The sequence below is a fragment of the Zalophus californianus genome, chromosome 6 (assembly GCF_009762305.2).
Source record: "Zalophus californianus isolate mZalCal1 chromosome 6, mZalCal1.pri.v2, whole genome shotgun sequence".
NCBI classification, from domain to species: Eukaryota; Metazoa; Chordata; class Mammalia; order Carnivora; family Otariidae; genus Zalophus; species Zalophus californianus.
In genome coordinates, this window is record NC_045600.1 from 120,101,126 (window position 1) to 120,123,058 (window position 21,933).

Consider the following 21,933-nt stretch of genomic DNA (forward strand, 5'->3'; position numbering starts at 1 on the left):
AACTAGAAGATGAATAAGTTCTGGAGATCTAAAGCACAGTATAGTGATTACAGTTAATGGTACTGTATTATAAACTTCAAAATGGCTAAAAGATTCAATCTTAAATGTCCTCACCACGAAAAAGAAATGATAATTTTTTAAAATTTATTCATTAGAGAGAGAGAGGGTACAAGCAGGGGGAGCGGCAGGCAGAAGGAGAGGGAGAAGCAGGCTTCCCGCCGAGCAGGGAGCCCGACCTGGGGCTCGATCCCAGGACCCTGGGATCATGACCTGAGCCGAAGGCAGACACTTAACTGACTGAGCCACCTGGGTGTCCCAGAAGAAATAATTATGTGAAATGATAGAGGTGTTAGCTAAGGCTACAATGGTAATCACATTGTAATATATAAATGTATCAAATCAATATATTATATAATCAATTATAGCTCAATTTTTTAATTAAAAAATAAAAATATCACTATGGATCAGAAAAAGAGAAAAGAAAAAGGATATCAATGTTTCAAGTATATTTTTCTAAGCTGTTTGTTATCTGTTGTGAAGTGTTCTTAAGTTACATTTGATCTGAACAGCCCTGGCTGTTAGGAGACAAACCTTGACTACATCACTGACCATCCAAGATGTTCCAGACACTGTGTACTTGTAGGGGTCATCTCCATGACCACTGCTTCCCTTGGCCCTCTGGTGCTTCTTCTGCTTCACCACAGTTTCAAAGAAACACCAGCCCATCTGGCTCTGAATCCTACTTCACAAATACCCAAATCATTGCCAATAGAAATGCAATGAACGCAAGGCTTAAGAATTCCAAATCTAACCTTCCATTTATTGATCAATTTCAATATCTGCCCCGTTCTGCCATAACGGTGTCTTGTAATTATTTGTGGGCCTATCTACAATAGAGGCCATTGCTGGAGATTTGCTATGACTTCTCTGTATTTACAGAAGTTAGGACCTAGGAGGTAGGAAACAAATTCTAAAAGAATCTCTGAAAATGCTTGTCAGGGCAAGAGTTGAAGTTTTCTCTCAGGAACAACTGGGAAGCCCTCTGAGGTCACAGATCATCCTCAAAAATGGTTAATTTGCAGGCCCTTCCTGTCTCACAGAATGCATGTGATATGCCTGCACACAGGAGAATCTCACAGCTGTTTGGCAAACTTACTTGTGCCTCTCTCAAGGTGCATAATCTTTAAGGACTACTTCTAAGGTACAGAGTAACTTCAGTTTGCTTTGTTCCATTTTGGTTAGTTGAAACCACTTGAAAAATAATACAAAAACACTGGGCTATGCCTTCAGTGAGCAATAATGCACAGTTACATCTATGAGGCCTCCTTCCAGATGGAAACACAAGATGCCCTCATCTCTTTGAACACTCATTCCATTTAGGTTCAGAAGGGAGGCTCCAGCTTGCCAACATTCCAATTCAGTTTTTCTTAAATGTATTGACTATAACCGAGGAGCTCTGCTGATCCTTAGGTTAATGGTGAGTACACAATTGCTTCAAGGATAAGCTAAAGGCTCAGCTCTCTGGGGGAGTGGATTTTTGTGAGCTGAGACCAGATCCCCATTATTATTGACCATAGCCTTGGACATACTAGAAATATTTGAAAAGTCTGGGGGCTGACCCTTCAGTATTAATCCTAATTAACTGTTTCCTTATATTTAGTGCATTTTGTCTACAAAAACATGTCACATCTAGTTCATGTGAATAGTTCCAACACTGCCAGATTACTGATGCTCTAGAAAGGGGATCATAAAGGAAATGTAGGGGGCGCCTGGGTGGCTCAGTTGCTTAAACATCTGCCTTCAGCTCAGGTCATGATCTCAGGGTCCTGGGATCGAGCCCCACATCGGGCTCCCTGCTCAGTGGGGAGTCTGCTTCTCCCTCTGCCCCTCTCACGACTCATGCTCTCTCTCTCAAATAAATAAATAAATAAATAAATAAATAAATAGATAAATAAAATCTTTTAAAAATAAAATAAATGAAATGTAGAACCAACCATTCTTCTTAAAACATCCTGAGATTTTCCTTGCTCAAATATTGGTCCATACAAAAGACACAAGGACTTGATTACTAAACTTAAACTCTTTTACAATGATTTTAGTTTGAAAAATAAGGAAATAAGGCCACGGAGCCCCATATTCTAAGCTGAGAAAGGAAGGCAGTGGCCGTGAAATGCGCAGGGACATGGGTGGGCAGTAGGACAGCAGAGTAAAGCTTAGAGGTATGGAAGGGCTTCTCAAAAAGCTGTGCAATGGCCCTCCATCAGACTTGAAGTTCTGGGTCATTCAGGGACTTCTGATGAGGTGGAGTGGGGAATGAGAAGCTCAAGAAATTTGGTCTACTAATGGATTTAACAGAGCGTTTAAGAAAAATAAATATGAATGTCTCCAGAAAGGGTAAACTCTTGCAACTGTGTGAATCCCCCCGCCCCCCGCCCTGTTGTCTTATATCTGGCTTTTTCAAGGCATTTGATTCTGGACTCCTACATTAACTCTTTCTGATTTCTGGGTCCTAGAGACTTGGTTTTAATTGATTCAGGAGAAACAAGGACCAGTATTTTTTTAAAGTCCCCAAGTGATCTTCATGTGCAGCCATGGTGGCTCTAGGCCTAACTAGATTACCAATGAAAAGGCTGCTCTGTAAGCCAACTGCCAGAGTGACTCTAAATGCATCAGAAAGCTTCTCTCCCCCATTATGTCTTTAAGAGGCTATACACTTGGGCTTAGTGCTTATTCCAACAGCTCAGCTCAACAGTGTATTTTGGATGTCAACCACATATGTTTCTGGTATTGTGGTGAGTACTGGGTATGTGAAGATGACAGAGATAGTATCCCCAACCTGTAGGACACAGCTGTGTTCTAAAAGAATCAGTCATATTCACAGAGTATTTCAATAGAACACGGTAAGTGTGGGGATCTATGTGATACACAAGACATTCTAGGAACACAAAGGAAAGAGACGGAGCTCTGTCCAGAGCTAGCAGAAAAGAGAACCGACCTGAGCTTTCAAGTATGAGAATTGAGTCTCAAGCCAAAGAAGGGGATGTTGAAGGGGTTGTGAACAGTGGCCTTGGGAAAGAAAACAATGATGCTTGCAGAGGTTAAGAAAGAACCTTGGTGAGTGAAGTAATGCATGTCAGTGGAGAGACAGCACACATTAAACCATAAAGGACATCACATGCCATACGCTGTACTCCTAGGATCAGTCCTGAAGGTAGTGGGAGCTTCAGAGCATTTAAACAGGGTGCACTTTCTTTTCTTGTGGCCCTTGGGCACTTTGTGGATGATGGACTTGGCAGGGGCAAAGCCAGAGGTACAGAGGCCAGTTACTCAGACCACAGCAGTGGCGAGAGAGATGGGGATGGATGGAGCCATCAGCAAGGTTTCTGAGGTGGGACACAGGGAGGGGTCTGAATACAGCAGGATAGGGAATCCGAAGCAAGCTATCACCCAAATTAGCCAGTTACCACACAGAGTTAACCCTGCAGCAGAATCCATACATTACTCGAAAGGGGAGTTGTATTATTAGTTCAATGTCAGAGTAAGTTTCTTTTTGAGGAACTGTGAAGGATTTTACTCCAACATACCTTTATCTATTTATCTATCAGTATTATAATTTCTAATGATAATAATGATAGTAATAAGAATATGCTGCAGATTCCAGCTTTAAAGGTACTTCATTTTATCAGGTGATACCTGATGGTGTCTTATTTTGGCACCTAAAAGAGTACAAGTAAAACAGTTATGTCATCATTTCTGGGGTTTAGAAAAATCTGTTGAGAACTGTACCACAAATGTTGCTACTGAAGGCAAGGCGTGATGCATTTCTTGGTGATGTTATCTCTGCTTATGTTGACAGCCATTTTTGATTTACATAAAATGGGATCAATAATGGCAATGAACTTTGGGAACTGAACTAGATTGCTTTTAAGTGGCAGCTTCTCTGTCTTCTTAAATTGCATTTCTGCATTCTTTCCCCAGTATTTAATGACTTCTGAGAAATAGATCTTCAGGTTATTTGTTTGTCACTTTCAGCTCATTAAATAAGTACCTCTAAGTGGCACCATTTTGTGATGCTTTCCTGAAATTTCCATCGCACACCACTTTAACCATTTCAAAAACTATGTAAAAGAAAATAACAAACATGGTAGACACTAGCTAGACAATGAAAGGCAATTCCAAGTTTCCAAATAAGAGTCGTCCCCCCTTGTGGTGGAAACATGGACTTGAAATATGTCTCATATGGACAAAGTCGTGGACACGAAACAGTATGCCACAACTCTTAGATTGCTTCCACTGCCATGGGCCTTACTCCCCAGTCCTGCCTTTCAGCTCCCTGCATAGTGCTCCAGCTTACCCCTGCTTGCACCTTTCATGTAGTCTCTACTCTTATCCCTATCACTGCAGTGCAGCTCAGAATCCTACAGCCTACAGGGTAAAACACAGGTCTCCCATCTAGCAGGCCACACCACCTTCATCTAACCCTACCCACACTTCCCTAGACTCTCCCCAACCACACTGCATACCCCATATGTGTGATTATGCTGCACAAAAACCATCCTGGTGTTTATCTCACATAGTTTTCTCTTCCTCCTTAATCATTCCCATCAGTAATTACATCTGCTGTAACATAGCAGGTCTTTAAAACATCTCTCATTCACCTTATATTCCCTTCCAGTTATTGTTCCATTCTTTGCCTTTCTTCTCAAAACTCGCTGAAGAGTTGTCTACACTAGAAACCTCTGCTGCCTCTCCTCCCTTCTCCTGGACCCACTCCAGTCTGGCTTTCACTGCCTGCATCCCAAAGGAGCCTCTCTTCCGGAGGTTACTGACCACTGCCAAATCTGATGATCAAGTCTCAGTCCTCAGCTGACCACGTCTCCCTTCTTACAACAGTTCCTCCACCTGGCCTCAGGATGCTACCCTCTTTGTTCTGTCCTATCTTCACTGGCCTTCTCCTCTGGCTTCCCCTCACCCCCTTACCTTCCTAAACTTAGACAGGGCACAGTCCAGGGACCTTTATTCGGTTTACAATCAATCCTAATTGATCTCATCCAATCTAATGGCCTATAGATGAAAGACCTGAAATTCATGTTTCCAGGCCCAGGCTTTTTCTGACCTCTGGACTTCGATGTCCAAGAGCCTGTCTGGACCCTTGGATATCTAACGGGGCTTAACATGTCCGTAACTGCACTCAGCACTTTTGCTAAAACTTTTTCTCCTGCTGCCTTCTCCAACTCAATGATAGGCAATTGAACCCGTCATGTTCTTAGGTCAAATACCTGGGGGCAGGCGGTGTCATCCTTGACTCCTTTCACGCCCATATCAACCCACCAACAAATCCTGCTGTCCAAAATCATCCCTCCCCTGAGTCGTTGCATTGTCCTCTCAACTGTCTTCACTGCTCCTTCCTTTACTAACCACCCCCGCCCCAGATTCTATTCTATCCTCCACTCAGCAGCCAGAGCAACCTTTAAACTTTAAGTCACATTATTGTCACATCTCAATTGGGTCATACTTCACTCCTACTTAAAACCACTCAAAGACCCTCTTTGACCTAGAAAAGAACAGCCAAATGCTTTTCCTGGTACTACCTAGCATGGCCTACAAGGTCTTTCACTATCTGACCCTCTCCCCTCCCCACTGCCTCTCTGATTATGCCTCCCATCTTGCCCTTCCTTACACTGCTCTCGTTGTCCCCTCCATGCCATTCATACTGGTGCATCTGCTTTTCCTCTCACCTGTTCAAACTTCTCCACACAGCAGTGCTCATATCCTCACTTCCCTCAGATGTTTGCTAAGGCATCTGTCTCCAGCACATTCACTGTCTCTTACTCTGAATGTTTCTTCACAACAAATGTGTCCCAACTGACATGTATGTTCACTGCACAGGAGAATGCACCCTCCTTGAAGGCAGGCTCTACTCTGCCCACTGCAGGATCTCAGCACCTAGAACAGTGCCTGGCACACTGATGCAGCAGGAGGCGACGTCCTCTGTGATACTCATACCCTAATCCCAGTCTGTGACTGTGGGTGTGCTACTTTAAATGACAAGGGAAATTCTGCGGAAACGATTGTTGACTTTGCAGTGCTCTGGCCCCAGGCCCAGCACCGTGCTTGCCCTGCAGGTCTAGTAAACCTTGGGTGCCTTCTTGTCACAACATCTGAAAAGACAGCTAGCCAACACTTAGCGCCCCCTCCCTACCTGGCCTTATTTCAGCATTTAGCATACATTCAGCAATATATCCTCTACATCAGCCCTGTGACGTGGGATCCATTATTAACTCCACTTTGAGATTAGGAAACTGAGTCGTAGGCAGGTTCAGAAATTCTTCTGTAGCCACACAGCAAGTGTGCAGCAACAGAGATCAGAGCAGCGTGACTGCACTCTGTCAAAGTGATACCTGGCGCTATCCCTATACACTTGACAGGGGACCTAAAACAGGAACCAATTTGATTGTACAGCGATGGCCCAATTTTTTTGTTTGTTAAAACTGAAAATGATCTGGTCCTGGATTTAATTTATTTTTAGGTTTGCTTTTTGATCTTGAAATGAATTCTTAAATAAATACAAATAAAATAGTTTTCAATGAACTGCTAAAACTTGTTTCCTAGCATACCTTTCTTTTCCTCACATGATCGCTTCTCTATAATATTTTTATTTCATAGGACATATTTTGTGTTTGATTTTATTCAAGCAGTAGTAGACACACTATCTTTAGAATGGTGTTATCTGAGTTCTAGATTAGGACGTTCTTTTGTTTCTGATGTATAGATTTCCACCCCCATTCTTTCCCTTTAGACTGTACCCGACATATCAGGACATTCTGGAGAAGGCCCTGCAATGGAGAACACTGGCCCAGGCCCTGACCCCCAATACGGATGCTGATTCTCCCACTTTCTCATGAAATTTAGACACAATTCCCTATGCTCTTCAGCCTGAACTCTTTTCATCTACAAAAGGAGTTTTTTTGTAGTAGAAAATTAAATAGTACATTGTTTTGTTAATTACTGTTGCTACCAACAGAGTTCTATAAGATTTCTTTTCACTTTTGATTCTAATATTTTTCTCTGAAATTTCACACCAATTAAAATATGCATGTTATGCAATTGCACCTTTGTAAAAATCCAAAAGCCCACATTCTCCTTCTCCCCTTGAACCAAGCCAGTGACTCATCTTGGAGCTGATCGCCAGACCGGGTCGGCTGGGTCGGCACTGGCCGACTGTCCTTCTAAGCTTTGCTTAGCTCACTGCCTGTTGGCATGACAAACATGCTAAAAGTTTCCTCTCTAAAGCATATAATTTGGAAGTGTTTTTTTTTTTTTGTCTTAAAAAAATGTTGGGTATTACCCTGTAGCAAGGTCCTAGTCACCTAAAATTTTTGCTATATGGGGGAACTACCTTTCTGATCTCTGGCCATCCCTGGGGCCTCCACTTAGATGTCCCACCACCTGCAGGTGGTCTAACTGCTTAGGTGATGCTTTGATGTGTTTTTATAATTGTTACAATGACCGTTTGTCCTGGGCCTCATGAACCTGCAGCTACGGTGCAGGAAGAACTTGCCATCTGGGGATTCACAAGAGAGAACTTGCCATTTAAAAAGACATTGTGAGTACTTGAATGATTCAGAGAGAATGTACTTTCTGCTCCAGTTAAAAGAAAAGAACCGTCCTTGAGAGAGTGTATGAGAAAGCTCTCTTCACGAAACCAAAGGTCCAGGTTAGCATACTCATGTAGACAGATAAAGAATAAATTTATCTGTTCGTGTTCATAAGTTACTTCTACAAGAATCTGCTTTTAATTACCAATTATAAAACATGGTTTCTAAAGTATATTTGAATTGTAGCTCCCATGTAATAAAATGTTAATGCAGTTGTTCTTTTCCAATAGATAAACCCTTAAATATATTTAATACAAATAAATGAATGGAAAGAGATTTTACTTTATTATTAAGTTGGTAATCCTCAAATTTATCTTATAATTATCACTGGTCAGTCAAGTCCGATGAAGTGTGATTTTTCAAATGATAAATTAATTCCAGTTTAAATTTAATATTATGTATTTGGAGATTACGTTGATTCAAATATCGTTTCTGTGCTAGTTTTTCGATACTGTGCACTTCCGATTACTGGTTTTGTTAAAATAATTATAATGCTTCAAATAATACCACGTCTCTAAACGTGACATAGCTTAAGGCTGACAGTCAAATAAGGCCTCTGTCCCATTATATGTTTGACTCATGCTCTGTTATATAACTTAAAACCAATAAAAGAATTATAAAGGCTATTCTGGTGACTCTGGTGACTCTGATCAAATCGGGAGAAGCAAAAGAAACAATACTCGTATATTTTCAAAGCAATTTCACGTTAATTATCTTACATAATCACCAAATATATTTTACTTATCACATTTATAAATTTTCTGATTGCTAAATCCACATACTTGTCACAAACACTGAGTATATGCACAAAAGCTCACATTTGCCTCTTTCCTTTTGCTCCCTGACTGGTCTTCTGTAACCCTCTTTACCCTCCACCAGTTGTCTGGTTTCTTTCATACATTTGCAGGAGCCAGTATTTCTCTTGTCCCGAAACTTTCAAATTTAGGGCCTTGCATGCTTCCCCTTTCATCTTTCTCTGAAACCCAATCAAACAAATTCTTTCTTTAGGGAGAAATGACAGAGCTTACCACCACTCTTCCCCCCCCCCAATCTCAGAACAGAAAACTCTCTCTACCCCAATGCAGAGAATGCCTTCCAGATTACGTTCCCCTCTTCTAAAGATTGGTCTGACTCAGACCTGCCCAGCAAGCTCTGGGGAGCAATCACTAAGGAGTGCTAAGTAAGAAATCCTAGAAGTTCCTGGCTGGCTTAGCTCTCCCTCCCTCTTACCTTCCCAGAGTCTAAGATTGGGCTAATGGTGCTTAGCTCCTAAGGCTCCTCCTAGGATTTACCTAAAACAGATAACAAAGCAATACATGCTCCATATTGCAATAGCTATTATTCTGTCAAGATTTTAAGCCAAATGAGTGTTAATGAAAGTTTCTTTGCAATTTAACAAAGTCATTCTTAAGTACATTTAGAGTAATAAGCAAGTGAGAGGAACCTTGCATAAGAAGGCTCCTTGTATAAGAAGGAAAATCAATAGAAACTTGTGCTCCCAGATGTTGAAATGGCTTTTGCGGCTAGCCAGACTTTTTGAAACCTACCTTTCCACTTTGCTAGAGACCCTACTTCACTGAATGCCAACTGGACACACAGGGTCACGATCTAAAAGCACTCAGGGAACCTGATGTAAAATCCACTTATAGGAATATCTTCTAATAGAAATGGTCTCAAATACTTAAAACAGTTAAAGCCAAATATGTTCGCTATAGGGAAATTTATAACAGCATAATCAGAAAGAATGTAAACACCCCAAATTAGAGATGTAGCAGATGATGAAGCATTCATGCACTGTAATAATATTCATCCATTTTTAAATCATATATTTTAAAGAAACTGTAATAACAAAAAAAGCATGAAAAAAGCACAGTATGAAACTGAAGGTGCAATATGATCCCAAATGTATAAAAATATGCATAGAAGCAAATGGAAGAAGACACCAAAATATAAAAGATGATTGTTTCTGTGTGGTGGAATTAAGGACATTTTCTTTTTTTATGTGATATTCTGTGTCTCCCAGATTTTCTGCAGTTAGTAGGCATTGTTTTAGGATGGACTGTTGAGCATATATCTAAAATTCAAAACTTCTCCCACGGCTAATTCTCTATGGAGGTTGAAGGGTCTTATACCACTTGTTCAGTGTTAGCTTCTGGAAAATAACAATTATGTTTCTTTGGAAGTTGACCTCAGAAAGCCGCCAAATTAAATAAGAAATAAAGCATAGCTGCATCTAATGGCTAACCTCCATATATGCACATTACTTCGTATTTCAGACTTGTAGCCACCAGGGAGTGTAGAAACTTCATGCCTACAGAATGCAAATTCATGATAATATATTCAACCAAAATCTTAAAAAGAAAATGTTTCCAATCCTAGCATATTCCTCACCTCTGAAATATTGCTAAATAGATGCAGTATGTCAGTAAACATACTAACTACCTAATGTATTAACTTGGAAATCTGAATACTGTGTATGAGTTCAGTTACAAAGTTTTCATTCAGGGGAAGACCAGGAACATCACAGTTTATAGGATTTTACAGCTGGGAGAGACTTGGGAAAGGAAAAGTTTCATTGAACAGATAAGGAAATTGAAGGCAGAATAGGGGAGATGTCAAGTCAAGATGATCAGCAAGGCAAGAATAACAACGAATGCCCTGTCCCAAGGGAGTACTCTGGCTGAAAGGGCTGCAGCACAGGATGTCCTGTGCTTGTCAGCATGCACGTGCTGCCCCCCTCACAGTGCTGAGGGATGGGCATGTCCCTGGCTGACCTGGATTACAGTCCCAGTGTGGGCATTTACCAGCCATGGCACCTGGGGATGGTCAGTTTCTCTCTTCTGTAGAGACCTGGAAAGATCAGAAGAGCAGAAAATGTCCACAGGACAGAGAATGTCATGTACCTGGGAGGGTCCTCCTTACTGGCCAGAGAGAAGGGGTCTCTGGGGGGTAGAAGAGCCACTGTGTGCTCAAGATCCCTCCATGATTTACACTGAGTGTGGAGTACACTGTGGAACTTTTAGAACTGATTTTTACAGAACAAGTGCTGGGCAACTTTTGTCATGAAATTTAATTTCTTAATTATACCCCATCAACTTCAAGTTATAATCCTTTTGATTAGCCAGAACAATTTTAGGGAGGAGAGGAGGAACATCAGTACCTATAAGAACATTTGCCTGGAATGTTGGTTACCCCTAGTTTGATGAAAACAAAACAAAACAAAAAAGGATCATAATCAGTATGCCAATACTAAAGGTCAATGTGAAAGAGCTTAAAGGAATCGATAATGCCTGATGCCTTGGTGTATCTTGCAGATCTTCAGACACGTGTAGTTCCTAGTATCTGCACCTGCATTCAGGTGGCCACTGTTTAAGGCCTTTGGCTCAGGCCAGGACCCACTGCAAGTCCTTGTCAATACCACATAGTATGGATTTGGCTTTCAAGGCAATTCCTTTGCATAATGGAACCAAGAAGGGCAACCAAAACATTGAACAGTCTTGTCTAACAATCAGTAAGTGTCCTTCACGCATGTGAACTTAGGAATCTTGTTTTAACCTGATTAGGAGAGAACACAGCTGACTCTGAAACCACCTCTGCTTGCATTTCTGAAAACATAATCTGTCTCTTTCCTCTGACTCACTTCAGAGACCCCACACGTGGCACAGCCCTACTCAAAACGAGAGTGTGGGGTAGGGCAAGGACTATTTATTTACAACAAATGGAAGGGCAGGGGACTGCAAAGATGCAAGTGAGGGTTTGCTGGTGTACTAGTCAACAAAGTTTCTTAAAGGCACTTGTGCACCAAACCCATAAAATGAAAGCATAAATGGTAACTCACCCAAAGTGACTGGCTAAGTTCATGGAAATACAAAAGAGAAGGAGGTTTTTTATCATGATAAAGCTAGAAAACATTCCATTGTCCATTCCCAATGAGAATAATAGTTGAAGCAGATGAATCTGTAAGAATAACTGTTCCTTTCTCCAACTTGATCTTGAAGCTGAAAGGTACACAAAGGGGGAAAGCATATAACATGAATGTTTTTGTGTCACAGTTCCTGAAATCAAATCATACGGCCAGCATGCACAATTTACAAAGAAAGGAACCTGGCCATCCTTCCCCAGCACAGCTCCACATGGGCTTGTTAGCTATGTCCACTGGGCAGTAAGTTGGGGCATGAAAAGGAGTTACAATATGGCTCAGTTTCCACTTTGAGTATTACTCAGAGTGCAGACTCATTCTAATTTTTTTTTACACGTTTCAAATACTGTGTTTTACTTTTCAGCATATTACCAAATGACCCATTACTCCTATTATTAGAATAAATGTTTGAAGTTATCTGATTAACTGTTTTTTGCATCTGTCAAATCCACAAGTGGAATCATTTTACCTTTCTGAAATATTTGCCACGCGTTCAAAGCCAGCAAGCTACTCCTTGTTCTGCAAGGTGCTGAGAGAAAGTATGTGGAAAGAGGGGAAAAAAGGCACATTTAAGAAACAAATCTACAGGATCAGGATAATATAAGAACTGCTTATAAGAGAGGGTTGCCCACTTTCTCAGCATTCTGTCCCCATAACTAAATAACTTAATAATCACTGCATTTGGGGAAGTCTCTCATCTCTGTGCTGGGCCCTAATTAATGCATTTGAAGTCCAGGCAGGCAAAGTCCCTGGGCTCTGCAACTAACCTTACCTAAGGCACATATTTCTCAATATGCGCATAACGCAAATAGGTGCACAAGATAGAGGAACACCGCGTGTTCACAAGGAACATTTTCCCAAGGAGACCCCAGGCAAACTCCGGAATTGGGAAACATACAACAGGTACTTCCACCTCAGAAGCTAAAGCCCTCATGTCGAGAAAGGCAGAGTGCCATGCGGTGGTCGCCTGGGCGCGTCCTGGGGCTTGTCGCCTGACCCGGGCCGTACTCCGGGCGGCTAGCACTCGGCGCTGCATGCGGGAAGCCGGGGCGGCGCCTCCTGCTGCCCTCAGCCCTCAGCCAGGACCCCCAAAGAGAGGCTCCGCTCCCACCGCCCCCTGACCACAAAGCGGGGGCTTGCCGGCGCAGGTGGGCGCGGGGGCGGCATTGCGGAGCCGCAGCCTGGCCAACCTGGCGCCGGCTGCCGGGCAGCGTCGGCCTCCCACCCTGTCAGCTGCAGCGCGCCCAGTGCCTCCTGCTCGCCGACCCTTCCCCTCTCGCTTCTGGCCCTCTCACACCTCCACTGCTCCAGCCTCAGGTCTGAGCCTCCTCCGCGAGGAGCGCTCTGTGCAGCGGCGGCTCCGAGACCCCCGGCCTCGAGCAGCCGGCCCAACCCACCCGCTATACCCCCGCGGAGTCCGCGCCCACCCCGCAAGCAGCGCCGGGACGCCGCGCGCCTCAGAGCCCCGGGGCTGACGGGGCCCTCCAGGTGGGCGATTTCGCCCCTCCGGCTCCAGGGACGGCGGCGGCGGGTGTCCCCACACCCCAAGTCCTACCAGCGGGCCCGCGCCCGGTGAGCCCCGGTGCCCCGTCCGGCCGGGCTGTACAGCTCAGGCCCGCCCCCGCCCTCCCGCGTTGGCTTTGCCCCCGCAGTCGCCGGGGGAAAGTTTGCGCTCCCGGCCGCCCGCGGCGCCCCGCCCGCTCTCCACCTCCCCTCCCCGGCCATGCAGTTCGAGGCTCCAGAGCCCCGAGGGGAGGGGTGCGCGCCGCGCTGGGGCCGCCCTTCCTCTCACCCTCGCCTGCATCTTCTTACCCCACTGCCAGGGAAGCGAGCCGTCGGCGAGGGTGCATCGTCTTCCTCCTCCTCCGCCTGCTCTCGCCCGGCTGGCCGGCGCGGAAGGCCAGTGCGGCGTCACCGCCCCATGCTGCCAGCGCGAACTTGCCCAGTTCTCCCCGGCCGAGCGGATCCGCCGCCCCGCGCTCCCGCCGCCGCCCTGCGGCTCCGCTCTGCGCCGCGCCCGAGGCCGCGCGCTGCCCCGCTGCAGATCCCCCCGCGCCCCCAGTGCACTCGCGCGCTCGCTCTCACCTCTCCTGAGCGCCACATGTCGTCTCTGGGTTTGAGGAACGTTCCTCTGCAGAGGCGCTCCGGTAGAGGCCGCCAGACTCTCACCAAATGCGCCCTCGGGCCGGCTCAGCAGAGGGGGAGGGCTCAGGGCCCGCGCTTGGCCTGGTTTGGGATAGGCCATATATCTGAAGTTTCTTGAAGGCCTTCAGGAGCATATTTGGTGCCTCCTGTAATAACCACTGGCTTCCCTTTTTTACAGCAAAGGTGGAGGGGGACTGTCAGCAAAGCGGTAGACTGAGGCCGTTGCTCTGAGTTTTTCTCTTTAGGTCCAAATCTGAGTACCTCCCTAACCTGGTGTTCCTCCTCAGTCCTCACACTCCGTCATGCTCTCATCTCCTATTCTCTTAAGGAAGAAACTCCTTTATGAGGCTTCTTTTTTTTTTTTTTTACCTGTAATTTATTGCTACGGGAGGGAAAGAGCAAAACTGGATTAGAATTAGAATTAAACACTTACCTAATCGCAATATACATTGTTTTTTGTTTTTTGTTGTTTTTTGTTTTTTTCCTGTAGTGTTATTTATTGACAAGAAACCGTGTGTCGATAGCAAGGGGCTGTGGGTCTGAAGACCTGAGAGCAGCTCTGGGTTTAAGCGGGAGGAAGCTCCCCCAAGGAGCGCTCCTGGGACCAGGACATGGGTGCACTGCACTGCCGCTGGTACCCATGCACATGTAGGTTTCAGTACTGGGGTTGTGGGGTTATGTCTGTCTCTGTCTCAGAGGTGCAGATCCTGAGAGGTGGCACTAACGACAACTGTAAGGAAATAGGGTCCCCTTAAAGCAGCACAAACAAGATGGATGCAAAAGCCAGCACAGTCCTTAATTTTCAGATTGCAGCATCTTGTTTCCTCAGGAGGTGGATGCCTCTTGACTATGAAAACATCCGAGAGAAAATGATCAAGATTTAAAGTTAAACCACCAAGAAAATGATGAGACTTATACTATCGTTCCACAGCTTTTGTGACACTGCATTGTTAATAGTCACTTTTAACAGAATAATTGTGAGAAAAGGCAAATCTCTAACTCTGCTCCGGAAAGGATCTTTAATCTTTCAGGATGTGAAGTTACTTTATTCTTCAGTTGTGCCTAATACCATGTATTCCAAATCTAAGTTACCTGCTGGTACTTTTGCACATTTCAAAAATTCTGAGATTCTTCAGAAATGGGTAATTGTAAATATATTTCTGAACAGGACATAAAAAAATGTATGAATATCACAAATATACAGGAGGTGTTACTCTGGATATACATTTAGCCACAGTGTTAAATAATTCTGATTTTAGTGGTTCTGCATGAAATATAAATTAGATAAAATGCTCATTTGAACTTTTCTGATTCTAAACTGATTAACTTAAACACATACATTTCTTCATTTTCTAATTTTTCAAAAAACCAATCACTGAGATAGGCTTGTTGACAGTCAAAATCATTAAATTAAAAACAATCAGAATCAACTTAATGTAATTTTCAGCTTTTAGGTGTTAGAATTCTAGATTTAGATATACCAGTGACAGCTACTTTTCTCTCAGGATTAAACAGCATAAGGCAAATGAAAGAGTTCAAATAACTAGTGAATTTAAAGCTTTCTAGATTATGAAACAAGGTTATTCAGAAATTTTTGCAAAAAAAAGAAAATGTGGACAAGTCAGAGATTACTTTTGGATTAGTGAGAGGTATGAACATTGAATCTTCACAATAATACCTTATTAGGGTATCATTGACAAATAATGAAATATCCACTGTAAGTGAATTTATGTTCTTTTGATGAATTAATTTTAAAATTTCCATGTTTTGGGTATGTTTTCTATCAGTTTAATTTCAGTGCATATTATTGAACATATGGAAATTATCTTAAATAAAATCTAATCTTTAAAATTGTATTTAAGCATGTCGCTTAGATACTTACCTCCTCCATGTGATGAAATGATAACCCAGTCTTTCTTCTTAATTTTTATGAACATATAACAGAGCCTTAGGTTAGGTGGGCCTGAGGGGATAGTGAAATAGTGACATATCGAAATTATATAGAAACTCATATTTAGAAGAATATTTATTACCATTTTAATGTGTTTGTTTATTTTGATATAGAATTCAATGTTTGCCCTGAGAAATAACAGTTTATCAGCTGAATTCCCATTTGTTCCATTAGCATTTTCCCTTTTATTGAATGACATAAAGCAAAATAGTTACAGTTCTGGAAAGCAGTAGAGGGCACCCCAGTTCCACATAACCTCAGGGTTAACCAGTCTCACTAAGAATTTAGTTTCCAGTGTGAGAGCCTAAAATAGTTGAACTTGGGGAAACTGGGCGATGGGTGGACCACTTGCCCCAATAACACCCACTCTGTACCATCCAAAACAGAGACCAAGAAGGGAGGCTCTGTTTATGTGGGTAGGTGTAGTAGAGATGGCTAAAACCCAGAACGAGTGTCACTATGAGGAAGCAGAACTTGACAAGTTGAGTGGAGGATGTCCTAAACCAAGAGCCTACTTGTATAGAATAAGGCAATTTTATGGGACTGTAGGTAATTTTGTGTTTATGAAGAATCAGGGTAAAGAAACCAAGAGGTAAGATGAAGCAGATATACAAGGGCCAGGTACAAGAAGACAGGAAATGTGGAGAAGGAGTTAACTTCCTCCTGCAAACAAGAAGGAGCTACTGAATAGTTTTGTCAGGGGAAAGACATGATTCTAGAAGAGACCCACCCTGGCAACTGTATAGAGAAAGAGTGTTGGGAGGAAGCAAATCCAGGCTAAAAGCAGGTAAGAACATTGCAGTGCCAGTCCATGGCGGGAATTTAATAAATGTTTGAGTTATTTCATTAATGGAATAATAAACTGATTGATTCTCAGGTATTCAAAGCAGATTTTTAAGTGTTTTGCCCAAACAGAAACAAAAGAATCTTGATTGTTAAGAAAAAAAAAAGGTCATGTCTGATTAGAAGAAGAAGGAAAATTCCGAGGGAAAGATGGTGCTTGATTTGGACTCTGAAAAAAGTATTTGGACAGAAAATATCAGAAAAAGCAAAAGAAAGAGTAGGAACAGGGTAGAAGGTACAAGGTACGCTATGTAATAAATGCTCCATTCATAGAAAGCACACTCTGTATTTTTAATTCATTTATTTCTTTTATTTTCACTTATTTGTTTGTTTGTTTGTTTATCTTTAAATATGGAACACTTCATGAATTTGTGTGTCATCGTTGGGTAGGGGCCATGCTAATCTTCTCTGTATCATTCCAATTTTAGTATATGTGTTGCCAAATCGAGCAGTCACCTTATTTAAATTAGAACTCTCATGATAGTCATCTGAAGGCTACATATAGACTATGACCATGTTTTAATCAGCCAGTACTGTTTTAAAATAAATCAGAAACAACAATTAAAAACCAGGTTTCACATAAATAAATGAATAAGTAAGCAAAGGAATGAGTAAGCAAATACTCTAGATTTCTGGCTTTTCTTAAAAGAGAAAAAAATTGAAAGTAGATTTAGCAGTAATAAGCATACATTCCCATCCTCTCACCCTACCCCGCTCCACTTATATTGGGAATGGGCTTCTTAGAACAGTGTAGTCTATTTATTTTTACACTTAGCCTGACCCCTTCACTTAAATTACTTGGCAAATGGAACCAACTGAGGTTTTTATAAAGATTTACGATTTTTTTATTCTCATTTCATTTTTCTCTGTATTACTGGCTTGTTAGTTATATCTATTTTATTTTGTTTTTACTAGTTGTTCTAGAGTTTAAAATAGATACCTTTAAAGTATTACATAGTCTACCTTTAAGTAACATACCATTTCATGTATGGTATATGAATCTTACAATATACTTCTGCTCTTTTTTTTTTTTTTTTTTTTGGTGCAGTGTTCCATGATTCATTGTTTGTTCATAACACCCAGTGCTCCATGCAGAACGTGCCCTCCTCAATACCCATCACCAGGCTAACCCATCCCCCTACCCCCCTCCCCTCTAGAACCCTCAGTTTGTTTTTCAGAGTCCATCATCTCTCATGGTTCGTCTCCCCCTCTGACATACTCCCCTTTTCTTCCTCTCCTGTTATCTTCTTCTTTTCCTTTTTTCTTAAAATATGTTGCGTTATTTGTTTCAGAAGTACAGAACTGTGATTCAACAGTCTTGCACAATTCACAGCGCTCACTGTAGCACATACCCTCCCCAATGTCTATCACCCAGCCACCCCAAACCTCCCACCCCCAACCACTCCAGTAACACTCAGTTTCTTTCCTGAGATTAAGAATTCCTCATATCAGTGAGGTCATGTGATACATGTCTTTCTCTGATTGACTTATTTCACTCAGCATAACACCCTCCAGTTCCATCCACGTCGTTGCAAATGGCAAGATCTCATTCCTTTTGATGGCTGCATAATATTCCATTGTGTATATATACCACTTCTTCTATATCCATTCATCTGTCGATGGGCATCTTGGCTCTTTCCACAGTTTGGCTATGGTGGACATTGCTGCTATAAACATTGGGGTACACGTACCCCTTCGGGTCCCTACATTTGTATCTTTGTGGTAAATACCCAGTAGTGCAATTGCTGGATCGAACAGTAGCTCTAATTTCAACTGTTTGAGGAACCTCCATACTGTTTTCCAGAGGGGTTGCACCAGCTTGCATTCCCACCAACAGTGTAGGAGGGTTCCCCTTTCTCCACATCCCCGCCAACATCTGTCGTTCCCTGACTTGTTCATTTTAGCCATTCTGACGGGTGTGAGGTGGTATCTCATTGAGGTTTTGATTTGGATTTCCCTGATGCCGAGCGATGTTGAGCACTTTTTCATGTGCCTGTTGGCCATTTGGATGTCTTCTTTGGAGAAATGTCTGTTCATGTCTTCTGCCCATTTCTTGATTGGATTATTTGTTCTTTGGGTGTTGAGTTTGATAAGTTCTTTATAGATTTTGGATACTAGCCCTTTATCTGATATGTCATTTGCAAATATTTTCTCCCATTCTGTCGGTTGTCTTTTGGTTTTGTGGACTGTTTCTTTTGCTGTGCAAAAGCTTTTTATCTTGATGAAATCCCAAGAGTTCATTTTTGCCCTGGCTTCCTGTGCCTTTGGCAATGTTTCTAGGAAGAAGTTGCTGCGGCTAAGGTCGAAGAGGTTGCTACCTGTGTTCTCCTTTAGGATTTTGATGGACTCCTGTCTCACGTTTAGGTCTTTCAACCATTTGGAGTCTATTTTTGTGTGTGGTGTAAGGAAATGGTGCAGTTTCATTCTTCTGCATGTGGCTATCCCATTTTCCCAACACCATTTGTTGAAGAGACTGTCTTTTTGCCATTGGACATTTTTTCCTGCTTTGTCAAACATAAGTTGACCATAGAGTTGAGGGTCCATTTCTGGGCTCTCGATTCTGATCCATTGATCTATGTGTCTGTTTTTGTGCCAGTACCATACTGTCTTGATGATGACAGCTTTGTAATAGAGCTGGAAGTCCGGAATTGTGATGCCGCCAGCTTTGCTTTTCTTTTTCAGTATTCCTCTGGCTATTCTGGGTCTCTTCTGGTTCCATACAAATTTTAGGATGATTTGTTCCATTTCTTTGAAAAAAGTGGATGGTATTTTGATGGGGATTGCATTGAATGTGTAGATTGCTCTAGGTAGCATTGACATCTTCACAATGTTGATTCTCTCAATCCATGAGCATGGAACGTTTTTCCATTTCTTTGTGTCTTCCTCAATTTCTTTCATGAGTATTTTATAGTTTTCTGAGTACAGATCCTTTGCCTCTTTGGTTAGATTTATTCCTAGGTATCTAATGGTTTTGGGTGCAATTGTAAATGGGATCGACTCCTTGATTTGTCTCTCTTCTGTCTTGTTGTTGGTGTATAGGAATGCCACTGATTTCTGTACATTGATTTTATATCCTGCTACTTTGCTGAATTCCTGTATGAGTTCTAGCAGTTTTGGGGTGGAGTCTTTTGGGTTTTCCACATACAGTATCATATCATCTGCAAAGAGTGAGAGTTTGACTTCCTCTTTGCCGATTTGGATGCCTTTGATTTCTTTTTGTTGTCTGATTGCTGTGGCTAGGACTTCTTTTTTTTTTTCTCTTTTTTTTTTATTTTTTTATTGTTATGTTAATCACCATATATTACATCATTAGTTTTTGGTGCAGTGTTCCATGATTCATTGTTTGTTCATAACACCCAGTGCTCCATGCAGAACGTGCCCTCCTCAATACCCATCACCAGGCTAACCCATCCCCCTACCCCCCTCCCCTCTAGAACCCTCAGTTTGTTTTTCAGAGTCCATTATCTCTCATGGTTCGTCTCCCCCTCCGACATACTCCCCTTTTCTTCCCCTCCTGTTATCTTCTTCTTTTTCTTTTTTCTTAAAATATGTTGCATTATTTGTTTCAGAAGTACAGATCTGTGATTCAACAGTCTTGCACAATTCACAGCGCTCACTGTAGCACATACCCTCCCCAATATCTATCACCCAGCCACCCCATCCCTCCCACCCCCAACCACCCCAGTAACACTCAGTTTCTTTCCTGAGATTAAGAATTCCTCATATCAGTGAGGTCATGTGATACATGTCTTTCTCTGATTGACTTATTTCACTCAGCATAACACCCTCCAGTTCCATCCACGTCGTTGCAAATGGTAAGATCTCATTCCTTTTGATGGCTGCATAATATTCCATTGTGTATATATACCACTTCTTCTATATCCATTCATCTGTCGATGGGCATCTTGGCTCTTTCCACAGTTTGGCTATGGTGGACATTGCTGCTATAAACATTGGGGTACACGTACCCCTTCGGGTCCCTACATTTGTATCTTTGTGGTAAATACCCAGTAGTGCAATTGCTGGATCGAACAGTAGCTCTAATTTCAACTGTTTGAGGAACCTCCATACTGTTTTCCAGAGGGTTTGCACCAGCTTGCATTCCCACCAACAGTGTAGGAGGGTTCCCCTTTCTCCACATCCCCGCCAACATCTGTCGTTCCCTGACTTGTTAATTTTAGCCATTCTGACGGGTGTGAGGTGGTATCTCATTGAGGTTTTGATTTGGATTTCCCTGATGCCAAGCGATGTGGAGCACTTTTTCATTTGCCTGTTGGCCATTTGGATGTCTTCTTTGGAGAAATGTCTGTTCATGTCTTCTGCCCATTTCTTGATTGGATTATTTGTTCTTTGGGTGTTGAGTTTGATAAGTTCTTTATAGATTTTGGATACTAGCCCTTTATCTGATATGTCATTTGCAAATATTTTCTCCCATTCTGTCGGTTGTCTTTTGGTTTTTGTGGACTGTTTCTTTTGCTGTGCAGAAGCTTTTTATCTTGATGAAATCCCAATAGTTCATTTTTGCCCTGGCTTCCCATGCCTTTGGCGATGTTTCTAGGAAGAAGTTGCTGCGGCTAAGGTCGAAGAGGTTGCTACCTGTGTTCTCCTTTAGGATTTGGATGGACTCCTGTCTCACGTTTAAGTCTTTCAACCATTTGGAGTCTATTTTTGTGTGTGGTGTAAGGAAATGGTCCAGTTTCATTCTTCTGCATGTGGCTGTCCAATTTTCCCAACACCATTTGTTGAAGAGACTGTCTTTTTGCCATTGGACATTCTTTCCTGCTTTGTCAAAAATAAGTTGACCATAGAGTTGAGGGTCCATTTCTGGGCTCTCAATTCTGTTCCATTGATCTATGTGTCTGTTTTTGTGCCAGTACCATACTGTCTTGATGATGACAGCTTTATAATAGAGCTGGAAGTCCGGAATTGTGATGCCGCCAGCTTTGCTTTTCTTTTTCAGTATTCCTCTGGCTATTCTGGGTCTCTTCTGGTTCCATACAAATTTTAGGATTATTTGTTCCATTTCTTTGAAAAAAGTGGATGGTATTTTGATGGGGATTGCATTGAATGTGTAGATTGCTCTAGGTAGCATTGACATCTTCACAATGTTGATTCTCTCAATCCATGAGCATGGAACGTTTTTCCATTTCTTTGTGTCTTCTTCAATTTCTTTCCTGAGTATTTTATAGTTTTCTGAGTACAGATCCTTTGCCTCTTTGGTTAGATTTATTCCTAGGTATCTAATGGTTTTGGGTGCAATTGTAAATGGGATAGACTCCTTGATTTGTCCCTCTTCTGTCTTGTTGTTGGTGTATAGGAATGCCACTGATTTCTGTGCATTGATTTTATATCCTGCTACTTTGCTGAATTCCTGTATGAGTTCTAGCAGTTTTGGGGTGGAGTCTTTTGGGTTTTCC

At 42.3% G+C, this 21,933-nt stretch overlaps 1 protein-coding gene and 1 non-coding gene across 5 annotated transcripts in view; both read right to left on the minus strand.

Moving 5' to 3' along the window:
• Positions 1-13,905, minus strand: part of GABRA5 (gamma-aminobutyric acid type A receptor subunit alpha5) — a 93,474-nt gene extending 79,569 nt beyond the window's left edge. Inside the window, exons 1-3 of one of the 4 annotated variants that reach the window (XM_027570991.1) lie at positions 13,663-13,905; positions 12,047-12,106; positions 11,497-11,656 (exon numbers count right to left, since the gene is read on the minus strand). In XM_027570991.1, coding sequence (XP_027426792.1) covers positions 11,497-11,656; positions 12,047-12,106; positions 13,663-13,822 — 380 coding nt within the window. In that variant the 5' untranslated portion in view covers positions 13,823-13,905. Of the gene's footprint in view, positions 1-11,496; positions 11,657-12,046; positions 12,107-12,475; positions 12,495-13,132; positions 13,183-13,389; positions 13,623-13,662 lie in introns of those variants that run through there. The other 3 variants (XM_027570992.1, XM_027570993.1, XM_027570994.1) reach the window with 3 other exon arrangements.
• Positions 13,906-16,861: 2,956 nt separating this feature from the next.
• LOC113910610 lies at positions 16,862-16,972 on the minus strand. The gene has a single exon (XR_003516122.1). It is a non-coding gene; the product is annotated as a U6 spliceosomal RNA (small nuclear RNA).
• Positions 16,973-21,933: the final 4,961 nt, after the last annotated feature.